This window comes from Calypte anna, chromosome 19, assembly GCF_003957555.1.
Source record: "Calypte anna isolate BGI_N300 chromosome 19, bCalAnn1_v1.p, whole genome shotgun sequence".
Taxonomy (NCBI): Eukaryota; Metazoa; Chordata; class Aves; order Apodiformes; family Trochilidae; genus Calypte; species Calypte anna.
In genome coordinates, this window is record NC_044264.1 from 9,720,940 (window position 1) to 9,738,275 (window position 17,336).

A 17,336-nucleotide genomic window follows, 5' to 3' on the forward strand; every position below is an offset into this window, starting at 1 on the left:
AGCTGAAATAGACAATAGTTTGAAGAATAGAAAGCAGCAGGGGATTACCAAGTTGATGGTGATAATACTGTCATAGGCTAAAGATGTTTCTCCAGCAATCATGCCAGATCCTCTGAGGTTCTCTATTCCAAGTCCATCTTCCTTTCCAATAATATCTGTTATCTTATACCTGAGGGAGACACACACAGCCTTTGAGTCACAAGGTCCAGTGATTTGCTGAATCAGTTTGCTACGAAGAAAATGAAAAGTGACTAAATATCATTAAGGCTCCAAAGAGTAATGTGCATAAAAGCCAGCCAGGACCTGTACAGGGGCTCAATCTGCAGGAACAGTCCCACATACTGCAAAGGGGAGATGCCAAGGGAGAGGGATGCCTGTGAAAAACATTCTTCTGTCATTCCCACAGGATGTGAGAAGCAGGCTGATGACAGGAAAAAGGGTAAGAAAGAGAATGCAGTCAAATGAAAAAAGAAACAGAAGAAGAGATTACAATGAGGCTTTTACCTTCTCCTTACTCCCTTCTTTCATGCCTTCCTTTCCTAGCTCAGGCCCTTCTTACTCAGCACTCTCTGGCTTCTGTCTTTTCCTCCTCCTCTGCTGTCCTGGCACAGCAGAAGACTTGAGCCTGTGCTTCAGTGCTTCACTGAAGAGAGCCACTGCCTTGCCCACACACAAGTGACACACACGGATCCCCACACCCAGCACCCTCCCTTTGTTCTCCCAGAGCTTCCCAGTCTGCAAACTCAGCCTCTTCTGGAAACAGAAAACTTCTCACCCTGCCATGTCTGTGCTTACCTGGACTCACCACTGTCCTCCACGTGTTCACAGTGAACAGAGTTCAGGGCACTGACTTTCTTGTAGTCTTGAGGAGTCAGGTACAAGTATTTGTATCCCTGCAGGGAGAAGCAGTTCAGTCATCTCATCCCCACCTGTAGCCCCTTCCTGATCCCCTTCCAAAGAGCAAGTTTTTGGGGAGCAGTATTTCATTGCAGATAGTGACAACATCCTCTCTTAACATGGGCACTCCAGCTGAGCTCATGGGTGTTCCCAACATTTAGCACCAATTCATTCTGGATGCCAATCCTGCTACCTGAGAGATCCAATTCCAAGAAGAACTTTGGACCTAAGAGTCTGGCAAACATTTACCCTCACCTCTATTAAAACAGGCCATGTAAAAATAAAACTAATTTGTGATAATGTAGAGCTTCACTTCTGCTTCCTGCACCTTCTTACCTTGTATGGATCCTCTGGGTCTTCCCAAGCTACATGGAACATGTGCCGAATCTCCTCAGCCAAACCAATCCTGGCTCCACTGTTGGCAGCCACATAGATCCGGGGGATGCCATGTGTTCGAGCAAGCTCTGAAGCCCTCAGGAACAGGATGTCCTCCTGAGGCCCAAAAGAACCTATTTTGTATGTAATGTCATTGCCAATGACAATGATATCACGGCCTTCAGGATACTCAGGGGTCTTGAGAGTCATCTTCCAGGCCACCATGCCAACCTGCAATCAAAGAGCAGAGAACAACAAAAATGAAGTATCTTTATGCAAGATGTGAATCACACAGGGTCATTTCTCTTACGTGTGTTGCACTTTGTGCATTTTCCTTGGGAACTCCAGCAGCAGCAGCTCTGAGACACGTTGCCAGTGCAGAGCACAGCTGGCAGGACTTGGTCCTTTCCACACTCACTGGAGCAGATCCTCCCTCACTCTCATCTCACCCAAGACACTCACACTGCTCCCCCTGCCTCCTCCCCTTCAGGGATCTGTCACAGCTCCAAAGCCCATCCTGCAAACACCCCCCTAGCAGGGTGCTGCCTGTATTCCCTGTGCCAGAGCTCCTGGGATGAGGATGGATGTGGTGCTGTACAGCAGTCCTGACCACCAGACAGCACCCCAGAACCTCATCATCTTCATTCACTCTCACCCTGCCCTCATTTTAATAATCCTTTTGTTTCACAACTACCTCCTTTTGTGTTTTCTTTCCTCTCCTTCCTTTCACTCCTTTGGCTCTTCCCTTTTTCCCTCACAAATACCACAGCAGTTCCATTCCAAACCTGCCTGGCTAAAGCAATGCTTTTTGCTGCATATTTTTCTTTTTAAAATCACCAGCTGATCTCCTCTGGCCCATCTTATGGAGATCAGCAACATCTGTCCTCTGCATCTCACGTCTCTCAGCTGCTGCCTGTCCCTGCACGGGGGAGTTGGCCATCCTGGAATGCCATTAACAGATGGAAATAGCAGTGTCCCTTGAAAGCCACATGCATCACCCAGTCTCTGCTTGCCCAAGGATCATAAGCTCCGAGTACACATTCCTCAAGCCGATTGCACATCCACTGCAATCAGGAGGGTTTCAAACTCTCATTGTGGAGCCTCTGAATTCTGAACATGATGAACTAAAGCAGGAGGGGGAGAGGGGAGAAGCAGCAGATAGATATATGCCATTTAATCCAGATCAGAATGGCACAATACACAGTTGAGATCCAATCAGCATCTTATTGCGTCTGCAGCAGGATATGCCTTAATAGGCTCATTAAAAAAATAAAAAGGCAGAGGAATTAATGAAAGGGTCATGGGAAGTAAAGTGGGCAGCAATCCAAAAATATTACAACTATCTACTGAGAGATCCTTCCCCTGCATCTCCCCTTTTTGAGAGCTGAGGCTGCAAGTTAACAGAGTGATGGTGTTTCAGTTCACCTTCTCACTTTCATCCAGTGCTGTTCTGACTGACATGTCTAAGGGATTAATTTGTTTGCCTTTGAATATTTGCAGATTTACAGTTACATCTCAGCATCCAACCACAGTGTTTGGAAGAGAGAGACACTGCAGCAGCCCTGAAGACAGGAGCATAAATCCCTAAAAGTCAGTGGGATGCTTGGCTAAGACATGAGTATTAATGCAAAATGAAAGGGAAAAGTTTGTAATGCTGCAAAGCAAGTGGATGCAGCTGTTGGTCAGGCAGAAAGACCAAAAGTGTGTGTGTGCAGAGAGAGCAGGGGTCACACAGACAACTACTCCAGTCTGGATGCACAACCTAATTCATCTCAAACAAAGCTGCACAGCCAGAGGGGTTCCTCAGGCTTCTGCTCCTCTGCTGTTGGACTTTCAGAACAGAAAAAGGGAGAACAAAGGTGAAAAGAGGAGAAGAAAAGTATGCTTTATCCTTCTGACCTTACTGTTGTAGGAAAGGAGATGCCAGGGGTTGGATATTGTGCCCCTGTTCTAACCCTCAGCTGTGGACAAGCTTGCAATTAGAAGCAGCAGGTTAAGAAGCCTGAAAAGCTAAAATTAAAGGCTTGAAGATCAGCCCCCAAGAACCAAACAATGCCCACCTACACCCTGCCACCTGCTACAGCTCTGTTTGCCATAATTTGCAGATGTTTTTCTTTCGATCCATTAACCAAAATCCCTAAGTGAGTGCTTACCAAATCTTTCTGATACCACCTCAGAAATCAACTCTAGTGATTGGCAGAACCCCCCAGGGAAGATCAGGTAATACTGTCTTGAAAATTGCACCATAAACTTCTTCCAAAAGAGCAGAGAAGTGACACCAATTTCCATGTTTCTGCCCAACTACTCATGTCCTTGCAGCTCCCCTGATCCCATCAGCCAGGACCATGCCAGGAAGCTTCAAGCACCATTAGATGACCACAAACCACAGGAGCAACAGGAGAAATGCTCAGGCTTTGTGTCTGCTAAATACCTGTCTGCTCATGAAACTGCAAGATAGAAACATGTGAAGACACTCCCAGAAGCCTCCACAAGAATCACAACATGCTGGAAGGAAAACCTCAGCACCCACAGCTCACAGGGGAAGCAGAGGAGTTAAAACTCTTGGGCACAGTTCATGGCTGATAAACACGAAGCAACCACGTGCAGTTTAAGAAAAGAAAAATTAAAGTGCATCACTTTATTTACTTGTGTGTCTTTGTCTTCCCAAAACACAGATATTTTTGTGCTATTTATCAGTAATAAGAATCACAGGGCTCACTAAGGATTTTTTTGGTATGAGCAAAGTAGATTCTGGTTAAATTTATGGCTGGTGGAGGACAGCTTTTTATTTCAGAAAAAAAATTAAAAAATAGAAAATGATAATTTTAAGTTAACGGCAGCATGCCAAAGAAAGGAGAGTTCACAGGTTAATTAGACAGGCTGAGCTAATCACCTAAGAGCATGGACAGAACAATAATGGGTGATGGTAGCCAGCAGTGGCCTCAGAACAAGCTCTTTTTAAGAGCCAGCACAGTGTGGAAGTGCTTCTCCTGCCACAGCTCTATTCCCAGCACACCCAGCAAGGAAGAAGAGAGGGATAAAAAAAAAAAAAAAAGGAGGAACCGTCTTATTTAACTGTTTTTATGTTGGCAAAATGATTTGTGCCAGGGTATTTCCATAAGAAGTGGGACCATTATTCTCCCGTAGGAACACATTTGGTTTGAAAAGTATCACTGGACAGAACGTGGAAATCAAAGCAGATGAATTATTCACAACCCCTGATCAGAAGTGATCATTATTTCTGATGTTCCAAACTGTGATTAGGATTCAGTGCTCAGATGTCATTTGCTCCCTGAATAGCCCCAGCAAGGCAGGACTGCACGACACACATATATTACACCCAAGTTCTATATCTATAATTTTATACACACCTTCTCCCACTAGATCTTCTCCTTAATGTAACCATTAGCAGACAGTAAAACACAGTATTAACTAACGGGGGTTTTCAGGGTGCTCAGAAACGCCATTACTTTGACACAGAGTGTCAACACTAATCATGGCCTAAAATTAACACCAAAATTGACTTCAACATTAATTGGGCTATCGATGGGAGCAGTAATACACACACTGCTGCAGTTACAAATTGACTGCTGGTGGCAGCCCCAGCTGCTGACAAGAGGCACCGAGGGGAATGGGGAAGGAACAGAGCCCGAGCTCCCTCCTGAAAGCTCCCGGAGCCAGGCAGGCATGGGAAGGGTGGCTGGAGTGCAGGCAGAGGGGATTTGAAGCCTCTTTCTAGCAGGATCTGTAATTCCTGGAGAAGTGCAGCTGACAGAAAATCTGATGTTGACAAGAGCAGCTTATTATTTGACAGCTTCTGCGCTGGAGCCGTGCCAGCTGTGCTGGATTATTCCACTTCTCTCCCAAGGAGGATGAAGCTCCAGCCCGGGTTCCTTACGCCGTGCTTTGGGTTAGTTATTTACACCCAGATGTGGAAATGTGGCTCTCAAAAGCTCTGAGTAGGACAACTGACCTCACAGAACCCTGCCAATAACTTTGCCTTCTGCTGCATCTGGACCGGACGTAAGTTTTATACATAAAGTATTACTTAAAAAACAAGACTCTATTTATATGTCAGTATTTCTCACATGGAAAAGTTGTAATAAGGAAGGAAATGCAACAGTTTAGCATGGAAATGCCAAAGCTGAACATTACTGAGAGCACCTTTTTCCCCTGCTGTGCACACACATTCTGGCAGTGTTAAAGCAAGGAATAAGTTGTCTATTCCCCCCCTTCACAGCCTCTGTCTGCTCTGGAGGGGAACCAGTGTCCACTGCCCCCAGGATGCTGAAGCACCCCACTGCATTACCATGGACAGGGTGTGTTTAGAAAGAGAATAAAAACATCCCCCCAAATTGTACTTGATTTGGTATTTCATTACTTGAATCTGATATCTGGAACTTGAGATCTAAAAGAGAGTCTCTGCACATACACTGTCACCAAAAGGTGGTAACAAATTTAAATGTAGACATTTGATTAAAATCAGCATTACCAGGAAGGTAACAAAATTAATAATCTGTGTTTGATAGCATTATGAAACTTAACAGTCAAGTCTGATTATTATTATTTCAGGGAAAAAAACTGACTTGTAACCTTCCAAAAATTAATCTTTTAAATAATTACAATAAATTCTAACCCAGAGGTATACATTGGAGGTTCACAACCTCTGGTTCTGCAGGAAAATCTTTTTAAATCTTCAACTTCCAATATTGCTATAGCACACATGTACCTGTGCACTGATCAGGACACAGGCTGCATCTCCAGCAGAGTGAGAAACAGCTCACTGGAGATCCTGATCTGCAGGAACATTAACTCTTCAAACAATCCAAGGCACTGCAGAGTATCCCTGCTTAACCACACAACCACTGCTCAGCTAAGGAGATGCTCCATATACACAGTGACCACGTCCATCCCAACCCTGACACAGCTCAAGAGACCCTCCCAGTCCCATCCTCCTGTGCACACCCCTCCTTAAGTCACATTAAATGGTCAAAGCACAGAAATGAGGAAAAAAAAAAAGTATTCAGTGATGCCAGGGGGACCCTCTGCTAATTTGTATTAGATCTCACTTGTCACAAGTCATTCCACCTTGTACTAAAAATAACTCTCTCCAGCCCAGGACAGAAACGTGCTCTGTGCTGATCCCTACCCCCAGGTCTCACTGTGACCTTTGAGCATCTGCTTGATAGGGGCTAAAATTATCCTGCCAAGGGAGGATCACCTTCTGATTGCTTCAGGAGCATGGCAGATGAGGAGGCACCACTCGCTGTGCAGCACAAAGAATTGTCCAGATTCCCTGTTATTTAAACCCATTCCTACTGCCAGAAGAGCCTTCAGGTCAGGAGTGTTCCCAGAACACGCCAAGAAGGATTGGGAAATCCAAAGAGAAACAAGAATTTTTACAGTGATCTCTAGGGAAAGCAGCAGTGGGGTTGTGTGTGTGTGTGCCTGGGGCAGGTGCAGGGGGTGTTTTCCTTCACCTTCATGTTAATTCCCTGACTTTGCCATCCCCTGTTCCCTGGTTCTCTCAAGTCCTTACCATCCTCTGTAAGAAGCCCAATGGATGTTTTAATACCCTGTGCCTGTCATAAAATGCAGGAACACGGGGTGACAAAGCAGAACATGCAGTTCAACTATTAAGCTTTGCTTGTATAAAATTCATTAGCTACACCTTGCAGCCCCAGGCAATCCAGGGAGCTGCTGGAGCAGAGCTGGAGCAGAGCTGGAGCAGTCCTCTGCCCACTGCTGGCCTGGATTTCACCTGGCCGAACCCTCCCTGAGAGGCTGCAGGCCAGCACCCGCTCCGGCTGTGGATTATTTCTGAGCCTCCTGCGACTGAGAAGGAAAAACTGTGACATCTAGTGCCAGCAGGGAAAATGACAGAGCTCCCAGGGCCACCGCATGCCAGCGGCAGGGCAGCGTGGGATGGATGGAGGGATGGATGGATGGATGGAGGGATGGATGGAGGGAAGGATGGAGGGAAGGATGCGGCGGCTCCCTCTCCCTCGCTCCTTGTGGATGAGTTGGGGCCCCGGGGCCAGGGGATCAGGGGAAATGGTCGTCAAAATACAGAAAGAGCTAGAGCAAAACATCAGAATGAGCAGCTCAAGAATGCCAGTAATATACTGAGTTCTCCAGCAGGCTGAGGGAATTACCTTCTTCACACCAAGATTTCAGCTAACGTGCTCATCTGGGGAACAAAGGCAGCTCCAGTGGGCATCTGAGGAGTGCCACTGCCTTACAGCTCCTGTCTTCACACAGCTACTGCAACCAGCTCCTTTGAGATACTGCCTGAGTTGCCACAGATTTCTGAAGTCCAGCCCCATTCACAGAATTCAGAGATTTCCCCATCTTAGCCCAGCCAGGGAACTGCAGAGCAAGAGAGGTGTGGATGGCAGCAGGACTGAGCTCTCAGGATTAGCAGAAGAAGTCCCAGTCACGTGCCAAATGAAGCCAGAAACACCAAACACTGTGCCACTAGAGTCTTTCACTTCTTAAAATTAAATTAGCAGAAAGATTAAAAGTCCCGTGTCATAATTTACCTAAGCATCCAAGTTGTGATATGACAATTTTCTTAAAGACATTTTAGAGTAAAACACACAAGACTGCAAACAACTACAAGTGGATTTTTTTCCACTTTTTGCATTCCAGTGGTCCCTGTCTATCCTAAAGTCTGTCTGTTTTCAGGCTGAGCATCCACCTCTGGTGCTTAAGTCTTGATGTGCATACTTGTACAACAAATTATACCCCATTTGTCCCAAAGTCTATTTAGTCTTTCCTCAGAAGAATTAGAAGGGAGATAACTACTGGTGTTTGATTCTGCTGATAAAATAACGACGTCTTCAGCTTCCTTCTATACCTGCTGGCTTTGAGAATTATTTACAAACTGTTCTCAACTTTTTTGGTGTGCCACATTGAGCTCAGTCAAGGCTTACTGAGTTGTGTTGGCTTACTGAGGTCCTGAGGTAGCACCACAGCTCATCAGAACAGTGCCAGAAGTGAGCAGGGAAGCCTGACTAGGCAAAAGAAGACAAAAAAAAAAAAACAAACAAAAACCAAACCCAAACACAAGCAACCAAACAGACACAGTTCATCATCTTAACATGAAGGATCCAGAACAGAAACCATCTAGGAGAAAGCTGCAAGATGCAGGGTGCTGTCTGGAGCCCAGAGGAACAGCAGATGCTCTTCAGGATGGGCTACATGGGCAAGAGGCTGGAAAAAGGCCATGCACTGGTGATGCCTCCTGAGCTGCAAGAGCAGCAGGGCCAGCAGCACTGCAAGCTCCCTCCCGTGGCCATGACAGACACAGGAGCCTCTCTCTGCTCGGAAGCAGCAAGCACTGCCTAGGAAAAAATAGCAAGTTGTATTTTCATGGTCCATTAAGTCCTTGGCTTCTTTGTTGAGACTGCTAGCAAAGAGATAATTACTGCCAAATGAGGTGGTGGGCTACGTGAAGTGGTCACAAGCTGAGCACAGAAAAATCTCTTACATTGCAGAAGTTCTTGAGAATCCCCATTCCACAGATTTCCTGAAAGCATGGACAGGTTAGCCAGGTGAGCCCAGAACTCTGCTTGCAGACTCTGAGGACAGGAGAAGCTCAGCTTTGAGCTCCTGCTCTGCCCTGTATTAGAGCAGGGATTACAACTTTGGCTGTTGACACCCAGCTCAACACACTGATTACCAATCTCTGTGATTTTATGCTGGTTTCTCAATTTCACCTGCTAGCTAAAACAATTAGGGCACTCAGCACAGCTGAATGCTTTAAGAGGAAGAGTGTCTTGACCCCTTTTCACATGGAGAAAATGTGATTGTTCATACCGTGTAGCACAGCTCCAATAGGAAAGATAAGCCCTAATAATGATATCAGTCAGAAAAATTCATCTGTAGTAAAAAATGCATGATATACAATCTCTCAAAAGACTTTGGATTCAGAAAACCATCAGCTTTGGCTGGGAAAAAAAAAATCAATAAAATAATCACAGTTACTTAGAAAGTTCTTACCAAGCACTCCCACCCATCTGAACTGGGAAAAGTTCACACCTCTGGAGCTCTGGGGCACAGATCAGCAAAGGTTACTGCCCAAAACTGGGGGAATGCTCTATAACATAATATCCAGCACTGACCTAGCAAGTACAAATTCAGAGCCTTATAAAATGCATCTGTCTAAATTATCCTCATAAACTCTGGGTAAGCAAGGCACTGCACAGCTTGGGCACCTGGACCTCCCCGTGTACTCATTTCTTTAGGGATCACCCCCCCTGTAACATGGTGAATATGGGCTTCTGGCATTTTGAAATCAAATACATGCACCTGAGGACAAAACTATTCCTAAGGAAATTCAGACAAGTTTGGAGAGCCAAGGAAACACCCCATCCTTTGAGAAGGCTTCACCACTGCCACGTGCAGAAGTGCAGACCCAATTAATATTTTTTCCTGCTCCTTGTGGCATTTCTCCTCTCCTGATGCAATACTACAGCTACTGCCACGTAGCTGGATTACCCCAAGGATCTTTGCTTCCTGGCAGATAAGATGCTGTATTTCTGTGCCCTGATGCTATGCAGACTGACTCTCATAAAAAGCAGACTGGACCCACTTACAGCCTCAACAAGGAAAAGGCTCATGCTCTGCGTTTATCTAGCATCCTGTCTCTTCCTTCTCCCCCCCTGCAGCCATCTTCATTGGAAAGAGAAACTTGAGCACACGTTTATGAAAATTTGTTTCCTCAGCTGAACAAATGAAACCATGAAAGCCTGAAGTCAGCTCATCCAGATAAAGTGAGTGCAGTGCAGAGGAATGAAGCTGCTGAGCAGCTCATCACCCCCTGGATGTCACCTGTCCTTCAGCCTGCTGCTGGAACCTCCTCCTCCTCCCACTGCCCACACTCACCACTCACTGAGTTCTATTGTCTGATCAGAAGTCAATCCCATTGCCTCAAACCTCATCCCAGCTGCACATGCAGCAGCCTGGAGCTGCCTCCTCAGGCTGAGCTCCCCAGCTCTGGGCTGGGATTTCACCTCTGCAGCCAGCAGCCTCACCTCACTTCTGGGAAGCTGTTAAAAAGCAGGTTCTAGTCTGCCACAGCCTCCTCCAAAAAGTGATTTTCAGTAGCTAGACTGAAAAATGGGAGGAACATGGTACTTTCTCCTCGTTTATTCCACTTTCCAGTGGTTCAACCCATCAGCATAACAGGGCCTGAACCTCTGCATCAGACACCAACACCACACACACCAGTTCTTTTCAGATTGAGCACAACTAAGTCTACCAAGGGTTAAAAAAACCTCCCAATTTTTTTTTTGGTGGTCTTTGGGTACAGAATCTCTTATAATAAGACTATTTGTATTCATACTGGCAGAGTAAACACTACATGTTCATGCCCAGGCAGCTCTGTGCTTGTAATTTCAGCAAGAACAGAGCTATGTCCCTGAGGGACTTTGCTGTTTCCCCAGCCACCATCCACTCAAATGCTGAATGAGAGCAGAGAAAGAGAGAAAGATGATGGCATAAGCTTCCACACAGCACCACAGCCTCTGCTTCCTCTCAGAATGCAGGGAACAGCTCATTTCAGGTTTAATTACACTTGTTAAAACACTTCTCCTACAGGCCAGCAAAAGACAAGGATGTTGAGTCCCAGAGTCACCATTTACTGATTAGGTTCAATTTGAAAACATCATATTCAAAACCTTCCCCTCATGAGACACATGCAGTAAATAGTGGTGAAAACCCCTGTTTCCTCTCATCACTGGACCTGATGTTTCTGAAGGCAGCTTTTGCAAATCTGAAGTCAGCTAGCTAGTCAAAGGACAGTGCAAGTTCAATGATGCCAAGAAAAAACCTCATTATACCACCACGTGCAACTGTTCAAATTTAAGTTACTGTGGGAACACTGACTTACTGAATCCCACCTAAGCTAAGCAGAAAACATGAACACTTCTTCTCTGAGTTAGCTTTATTCTCCACTCATTTCAGTGCTGCAATCTGTGGCTTGCTAATGTGAGAACACAGCAGGCAAAGCCCAGCACAGCCACCTCCTGCTCCAGCTGAAGGAGTAACTCTCATCCCAGCAGCAGCAGCCTGGTAGTCTCGAGTAAATCATTCACTAGAGGGGGATGTTGCACACACCTTGCCAGAGTGCCACACAAACACTGCATGGGGAGTATTTAAATGGAAAGCACAAAATTGGTTTTTCATTTTTTTAAGCAAATGAAAACATTTCTATTTAGTCTTGTAAAACATATTCTTTCTCAAATACAAACCCCAGTTACCTGGAATAGCTGAACGAGCACTTTTTAATTATGAAGAAAAACCAGCACAGGCACAAGTTTGAAATGGGATCATCATTTACTATGGAGGTTAAAACACCCATTGTATGGAAGTTATTAATTTTTAATGAAACAAAAATCTCATTTTCAGGGGAGAGATTTCATCTGTGAAAGACTGGATGAATAGATTTTGTGCCTGGCTGGTAAATTTTCATTACAATTGTCAAACCTAGTCCAAAACACAATGTACTGCAGGACATGGAAAGAAAGTGATGTTCAAGAAAGTGCAACTTGCCTCATTTCCTCCTGGCAGCCTGTTCATGTGCACGAGTTGGCCCTGATCATCCAGCACCAGCTCAGTGTACGTCAGGATGTCAGACGGCAGCGGCGGTGTCGGCAGGAACGCGTGGTCGTTCATATGTCCCCAGAGTTTAATCAAAGACTGGAGGATGAAAAGAGAAATTCTTGTTAGGAATATAATCTGCAAATATTTTTATTCAACCCACAGAACAGTCTGTAATATCCCTCCCAGTCTGACTGACAGTATTCAGTGGATATCACTGACTGTGGAATTTAAACCCCAGAACGCAGTTTCACAACAAGTGGCATAATTCAAATGCTGTGATTCAGGACAGACCCAGCAAATCAGACATACAATCAATTCTGCAACTCATTAACACATTTAATGATGTATGAGCCCTATCCTAGGAACTATCACCCCTGCACTCTCCAGCCTTCTAGGAAGGCTGGGTAACAGGACAAGAAAACAAAGAAACATAAACAAAAAGCACAAGATGTTTTACATTTCAGCTTCTGCTGATTGACTTATTAATGGAACTACAGCAGCAATGTATCAGGAGTCTTAATTTCCTCCCAAACAGACCTAATCCATGGCTGTACAGACCCCAGGGGACCACTGTTAGCCACTCGAGGCCACTTGTTTCCCTGACAAGTTAGGGTGGCAAGCGACAGAAGTGTTTTGCAGGTACAGAAGCTGACACCAACCCACCAGGCCTTAAGAACACTTACCTGCCTAAACATCTCAGGAATGTCATAGACATATGATGTCCCTAAAGACTGTGCCTGGAACCTCTTGGACTGAAGCAGGTCTTTGGTCACGTAGGGGGTATTGATCAGCATCCCATGGAGTGGTCCCTGTTTATCACCGTATGCCTGGAACATAATCTGCAGAACCAAACACGACCAATTACAGTTTAATCCACTTGTTCCCACACACTCATCTCTTCCAGATTTTACAAAATAAAATAAAAATAAAATCATCAGACTGCTCCAGACCTGTTTCTGTTCCCTACCAATAAGTGAATGCTGGCATACCCTGTAACCTGTGCTCCATCATGCATTACTGCCCTTCGGAGACAGCGCTGGACCATTACTGCACGGCTCGGAGTGTCCCTGACTTATTGCCACATCACAGCAGAGAGCCAAGTGAACACAGCCACATCCCCACAGAAAAAAAAGCAAAAAAAAAAATAAAAATCCTGTGACTGAGATGACTTCACATTCCTCAGTATTTCCCCTGACGCCGTATCTGTGCCGATGGATTGTGATAGCTGGGAGCAGAGAGGAGAACTCTGTTATTTATGTAGTCGAACAGCGCGGGATCCGCATCTCCACTGACTGATCACGGGAGCTGGGTCAAGACTTGCATATGTCATTTGGCTTGAAGTTTTGATATTATAAGTTTAAAAGATTTTCCCAGAGTAGCAACATGAATTATCAGCTGCCATGCTTCATGGCACTATATATTCTGCTCAGCCAGGCCTCAGAAGGAAATCTATTGCAGCTGAGGAGCAGGAGGAGCACTGCTCAGCCGGGACAACACGGCACAAATGCTGCTAACACAAGAGGCTGGGCAGCAGCAACCTGATCTGCCTGGGTTCACCAGCATGCTGCTCAGATCTCATGCTACAAACAACAGATATTTTCCTAAATGAATAATTCCACTAAAGATAAAATTCAGGGAGCAAAGCCTATTTTAGTTTCTAAATTAAAAATTTCAGTTTGTGCTCTCTTCAGTCCTCACACAAATGTTGCTCTGTGAAGTAGAATTTTCAGTGGCAGAAATATTTATTCAGGTTAACAAGTATTAGTGACAGAGCCTGTGGGAGCATCTGTTACTGCACTTGGGACACAGTGCTCCTTACATTCCTGGAAAGCTTCTGAGCAGTTCTGTGGGAGCTGGAGAAGTCAGTCCTGAGCATCACCACTCCTGACCACAGAAAGCACCAAACACGAGTTGGGGGTCATTCTCTCCTGATGAATCAATCTGTTTTTCCCTTCTTCAGAAACTGCCCAGCACTCAGTACATCAGTATTGTTAGTATTCATTTAAAAGAATAATATAAATGCAAGATAACTCTCTGGAAAAGCTGGAAAACCCCCCACAGATCTGAACTTATCCTACAAACCTCCATCATGAGGGGAAAGATTTACAGAAGTTGCTTAAAAAAACTAACACCTTCAAGCTTTGTAAGACAAACCTTCCTCCCAGCTACTCAGAGAGTTAATTAAAATAATTCCTATAAGTTTTTAATAGAACCTGGTTTAATATCCTGGAAAATAAGCAATTTTTAAAAAATATTGAAAAAGTTGTTAAAAGCTGTACAAGTGCATTCTACCAGCTTTTAAAAAAATAAAGCTCATCAGAGAGTGTAAGAGGAAAGGTGACCTTCAGAAATGACTATCAAAGTCAAGTGTTAAGCTCAGCTACTGGAGACCATTAAAATATTCTATTCTTTCCTCATCTCCACTCAAAGGCACAAATCTGTTCTAGGATCTCCAGAACTGGACAGGCTGTAAGGCCAAGCAGTTTGCTGGAAACACTGAAATGGAGAAGACAGGGAGAAAAGGTGACTCAGCACTTTGTGTTCAACATTAACAGTGCCCAAGTGATTTATTCTGCTGCTGCTACTGCATGGCAGAGGGATTAATGCAGAGGCAGATGTAAACAGTTCTGTATTTAAATATTTTTCATGCCCCCTATGCTCCATGTATTTTAGCATATGATGCTATTTCAGTTAACCACACTGTCCCTAGGCCATGAAAAGCAGAAATACCAGAATAGCCACAACCATTACAAAAGAGTCCATTATGCTTCATTAAAATTATATAAAAGCACCTTCAGTAATTTTACAGCATCCTAGCCAGGTCATTCCCTGTATCTTTAGAATTTAAAAGACGAGTTCACACATTTTCCCTATCTACTCAGGGAAAGGTATAATTAATAATATTTTTTTATTGCAACCTGCAGGATGAGCACCAACAGCAACTGCTTTTCTGAGCACTCTGCCCCAGAGGCAAACAGATGTACAACTGACTGAAGGTATGTGCAGAACAATTAGAAGATATGCATTTTGACAGAGTTACTACAGGACTGTTGCAAGCTGATCTGTGCATTCTCCCTCCTTTGGCAGAGCTGAGTGGCAATTTTATTTCCCCTGCCAACACCCCAAAGCACAGAGGAACTTCCCCAGGCAGAGCGTGTGTCCCCAGCCCATTCACCCATCAAACCCCGCAGCCATGGGGACCATACCTGTCCTGTCCTGGAGTCTGTCACCTCTTTGTACAGGCTGATGTCCAAGTAGTAGCCTGACTCATTGGTCAGGAAGAGCCTGATGGGAATTGCCTTCCCTGTGGGTGTCAGCCGAATGTTGATCTTCAGCTCTGCCTGGAGGACGCGGAGTTTCCAGAGCCGGCTCCCGTAGCGCATCACCATGCTCCTCACCGACTCCTCGATCTTCAAACACACACCAACAACTGCCCTCACCCTTCTGGACACACCCAATGTTTTGTCACCCTTCCATCTTTTACAGTCCTGCTCAAAGGGGCACCCCAGTGTGCAGAGGGAAAATCCCAGAGGAGAAGGGATGGAAGCACCAAACAGCAGCAGGAGGTGCCCGGTGCTGTCAGAGGACCTGGGTGGCCCATCTGCTCTCCTTCTTACAAGCCTTGAGACAGGGACTGAACTCAACCTGGGAACCAGGAGAGGGTTGAGGGAGGTTGAGGGAGAGGGACAGTGCAGGATTCACATCCTGCTGTCCTCAGGGGACATGCCAGCCCAGCCAAGCACGGGGTGCCCACTGCTTCCCCTCCCGCTGCCACCCTGCCCGCACAGCTCACAGCTGACAACTGCGAAAGGCAGGGAGGTGAAATCCTTGACAAAGAGTTCTGGGGCACTTTGTGCACAATAATCATGTTCCACCACACATGCTCTAAATCAACAAAGCAATTACTACTCAGAGCTTGGCCTTCTGGTGTTCTATTAAACTTTGTAATATACTGCTATTGGCAAATAGCGCATATTAAAAGGAGGCAATTTATAGGTTCTTTTAAACATTCTTTTAAAAAACAAAAACTCTCGTTTCCACAGGAGCTCAGGGAAAAGTCAGGGTACACATTTGAGGACAGCCTAACTTCCAGGTGGTGGGTATCCCAGCTTCTTCTGAACTTCCTGGGAAGTAGAGATTTTTAGATGTGCCAAGAGTGGATTTACTCCCAAGTGATTTAAGCCTCCAATTTTTAATCATGATTTAAAAGTCAGCAAGCAAGAGATATTTATTTTGATAACCAATCCATCTTTTTAAACTTTCAGTTATTCTCATAAGGAAAGGTCAGCTCTCATCTTTTGGCAACCATGAATGGAATTGTTGATTTCCAACTAAATGCAGCCTTTAGAGTTTATATGGGACTTTCTTTGTGGTGGCTCTGCTAACCAGAAACATGCTTTATGCCTTAGCACTTTCATTTATGCATCTACAAAGCTTAATGTCCATTTATTTATAATGTTGATCTCTGTGGTTTTGTACCAGAGAATGAAAATGAAGCACTTTGTGTAGCTGAATTTACAAATTCTTTTTAAGTTCATGGTTTATCTTCTTTTATTTGGATAAAATCTGAACTTTTGTAACCAGTAGAAGAGTATTTAAAGCTATTTTCTTATTAAATCTGTTTACCTCAAACACAAAATGAAAAAAGTTTGGTTTAAAAAAAAAACCCTATTTTTAATAAACTTTTCCTTAGTTTATGTAGAAGAAGTGAGATGTGCTGCCCAAAGGACTGCACTACTCCACTAAAAATGTGATCTCTGCTAGCTCTGAAGTCTTACATTTAGTATTTATTCACAGACTGTAAGAAAACACAAAGCTTTCTTCTTTCCTCACACTCAAACAGGTTGCTCATGTGACACAAACTAATTGCTTGCCTTAACTCCCTAAAATAGACTATGTTTTTTAAGAGAAGCTGCTCTAGCAGCTCAACAAACAGCCTTTAGTTAGAAACATCCCTTAGGTATGTGACTCCACTTTCTTTACCGAAAGTTTTTTACTGAAAGCAGAACTACAATATTTGTAGAATAACTCATCTAACCCTCATGTCACCACTTTTAATTCTGGTCCCCGATTTCTTGTTCTTTCTGTTATAAAATGGCTGCTGGAAACCACATCTCATTCACTACGCTGCATTAAAGTGGAATCAATCAATAGGTGCCCCTTACACAGCATAAAAAGGCAACCAAAGCCCATCTAATTCTGGTGAGTCAAGCCCAGGAAAACCAACCAGCTCAGAGCTAGAGGAAAGATCATACCTTCGATGGGTCCATGATGACAGTAGGCACGAAATTTAAGAAGATGTGATTGCAGTCTGTGCGCACGTTGGTGTTGTTAAACGCCACCTCCAGCTCATCCATGGCTTCCAAAAGCAATCGTTCTCCCTCATTTTGCAGGTACTCAAAGGAGGCTTCCTGCCAGACATTGTCAACATATAATTTACTCTCGACTCAAAAATC

General features: G+C 44.6%; 1 protein-coding gene across 8 annotated transcripts in view; it reads right to left on the reverse strand.

Annotated features, from left to right (window-relative positions):
- ACACA (acetyl-CoA carboxylase alpha) overlaps nt 1-17,336 on the reverse strand; it is a 117,479-nt gene that overhangs the window by 37,454 nt on the left and 62,689 nt on the right. For all 8 annotated transcript variants that reach the window (XM_030462599.1, XM_030462597.1, XM_030462592.1 and 5 more), the window contains 7 exons: nt 17,136-17,291; nt 15,087-15,290; nt 12,564-12,719; nt 11,830-11,976; nt 1,234-1,503; nt 796-893; nt 49-169 (listed from right to left, as the gene is read on the reverse strand). In XM_030462599.1, the coding sequence (XP_030318459.1) occupies nt 49-169; nt 796-893; nt 1,234-1,503; nt 11,830-11,976; nt 12,564-12,719; nt 15,087-15,290; nt 17,136-17,291 (1,152 nt within the window). The remainder of the gene's footprint in view (nt 1-48; nt 170-795; nt 894-1,233; nt 1,504-11,829; nt 11,977-12,563; nt 12,720-15,086; nt 15,291-17,135; nt 17,292-17,336) is intronic.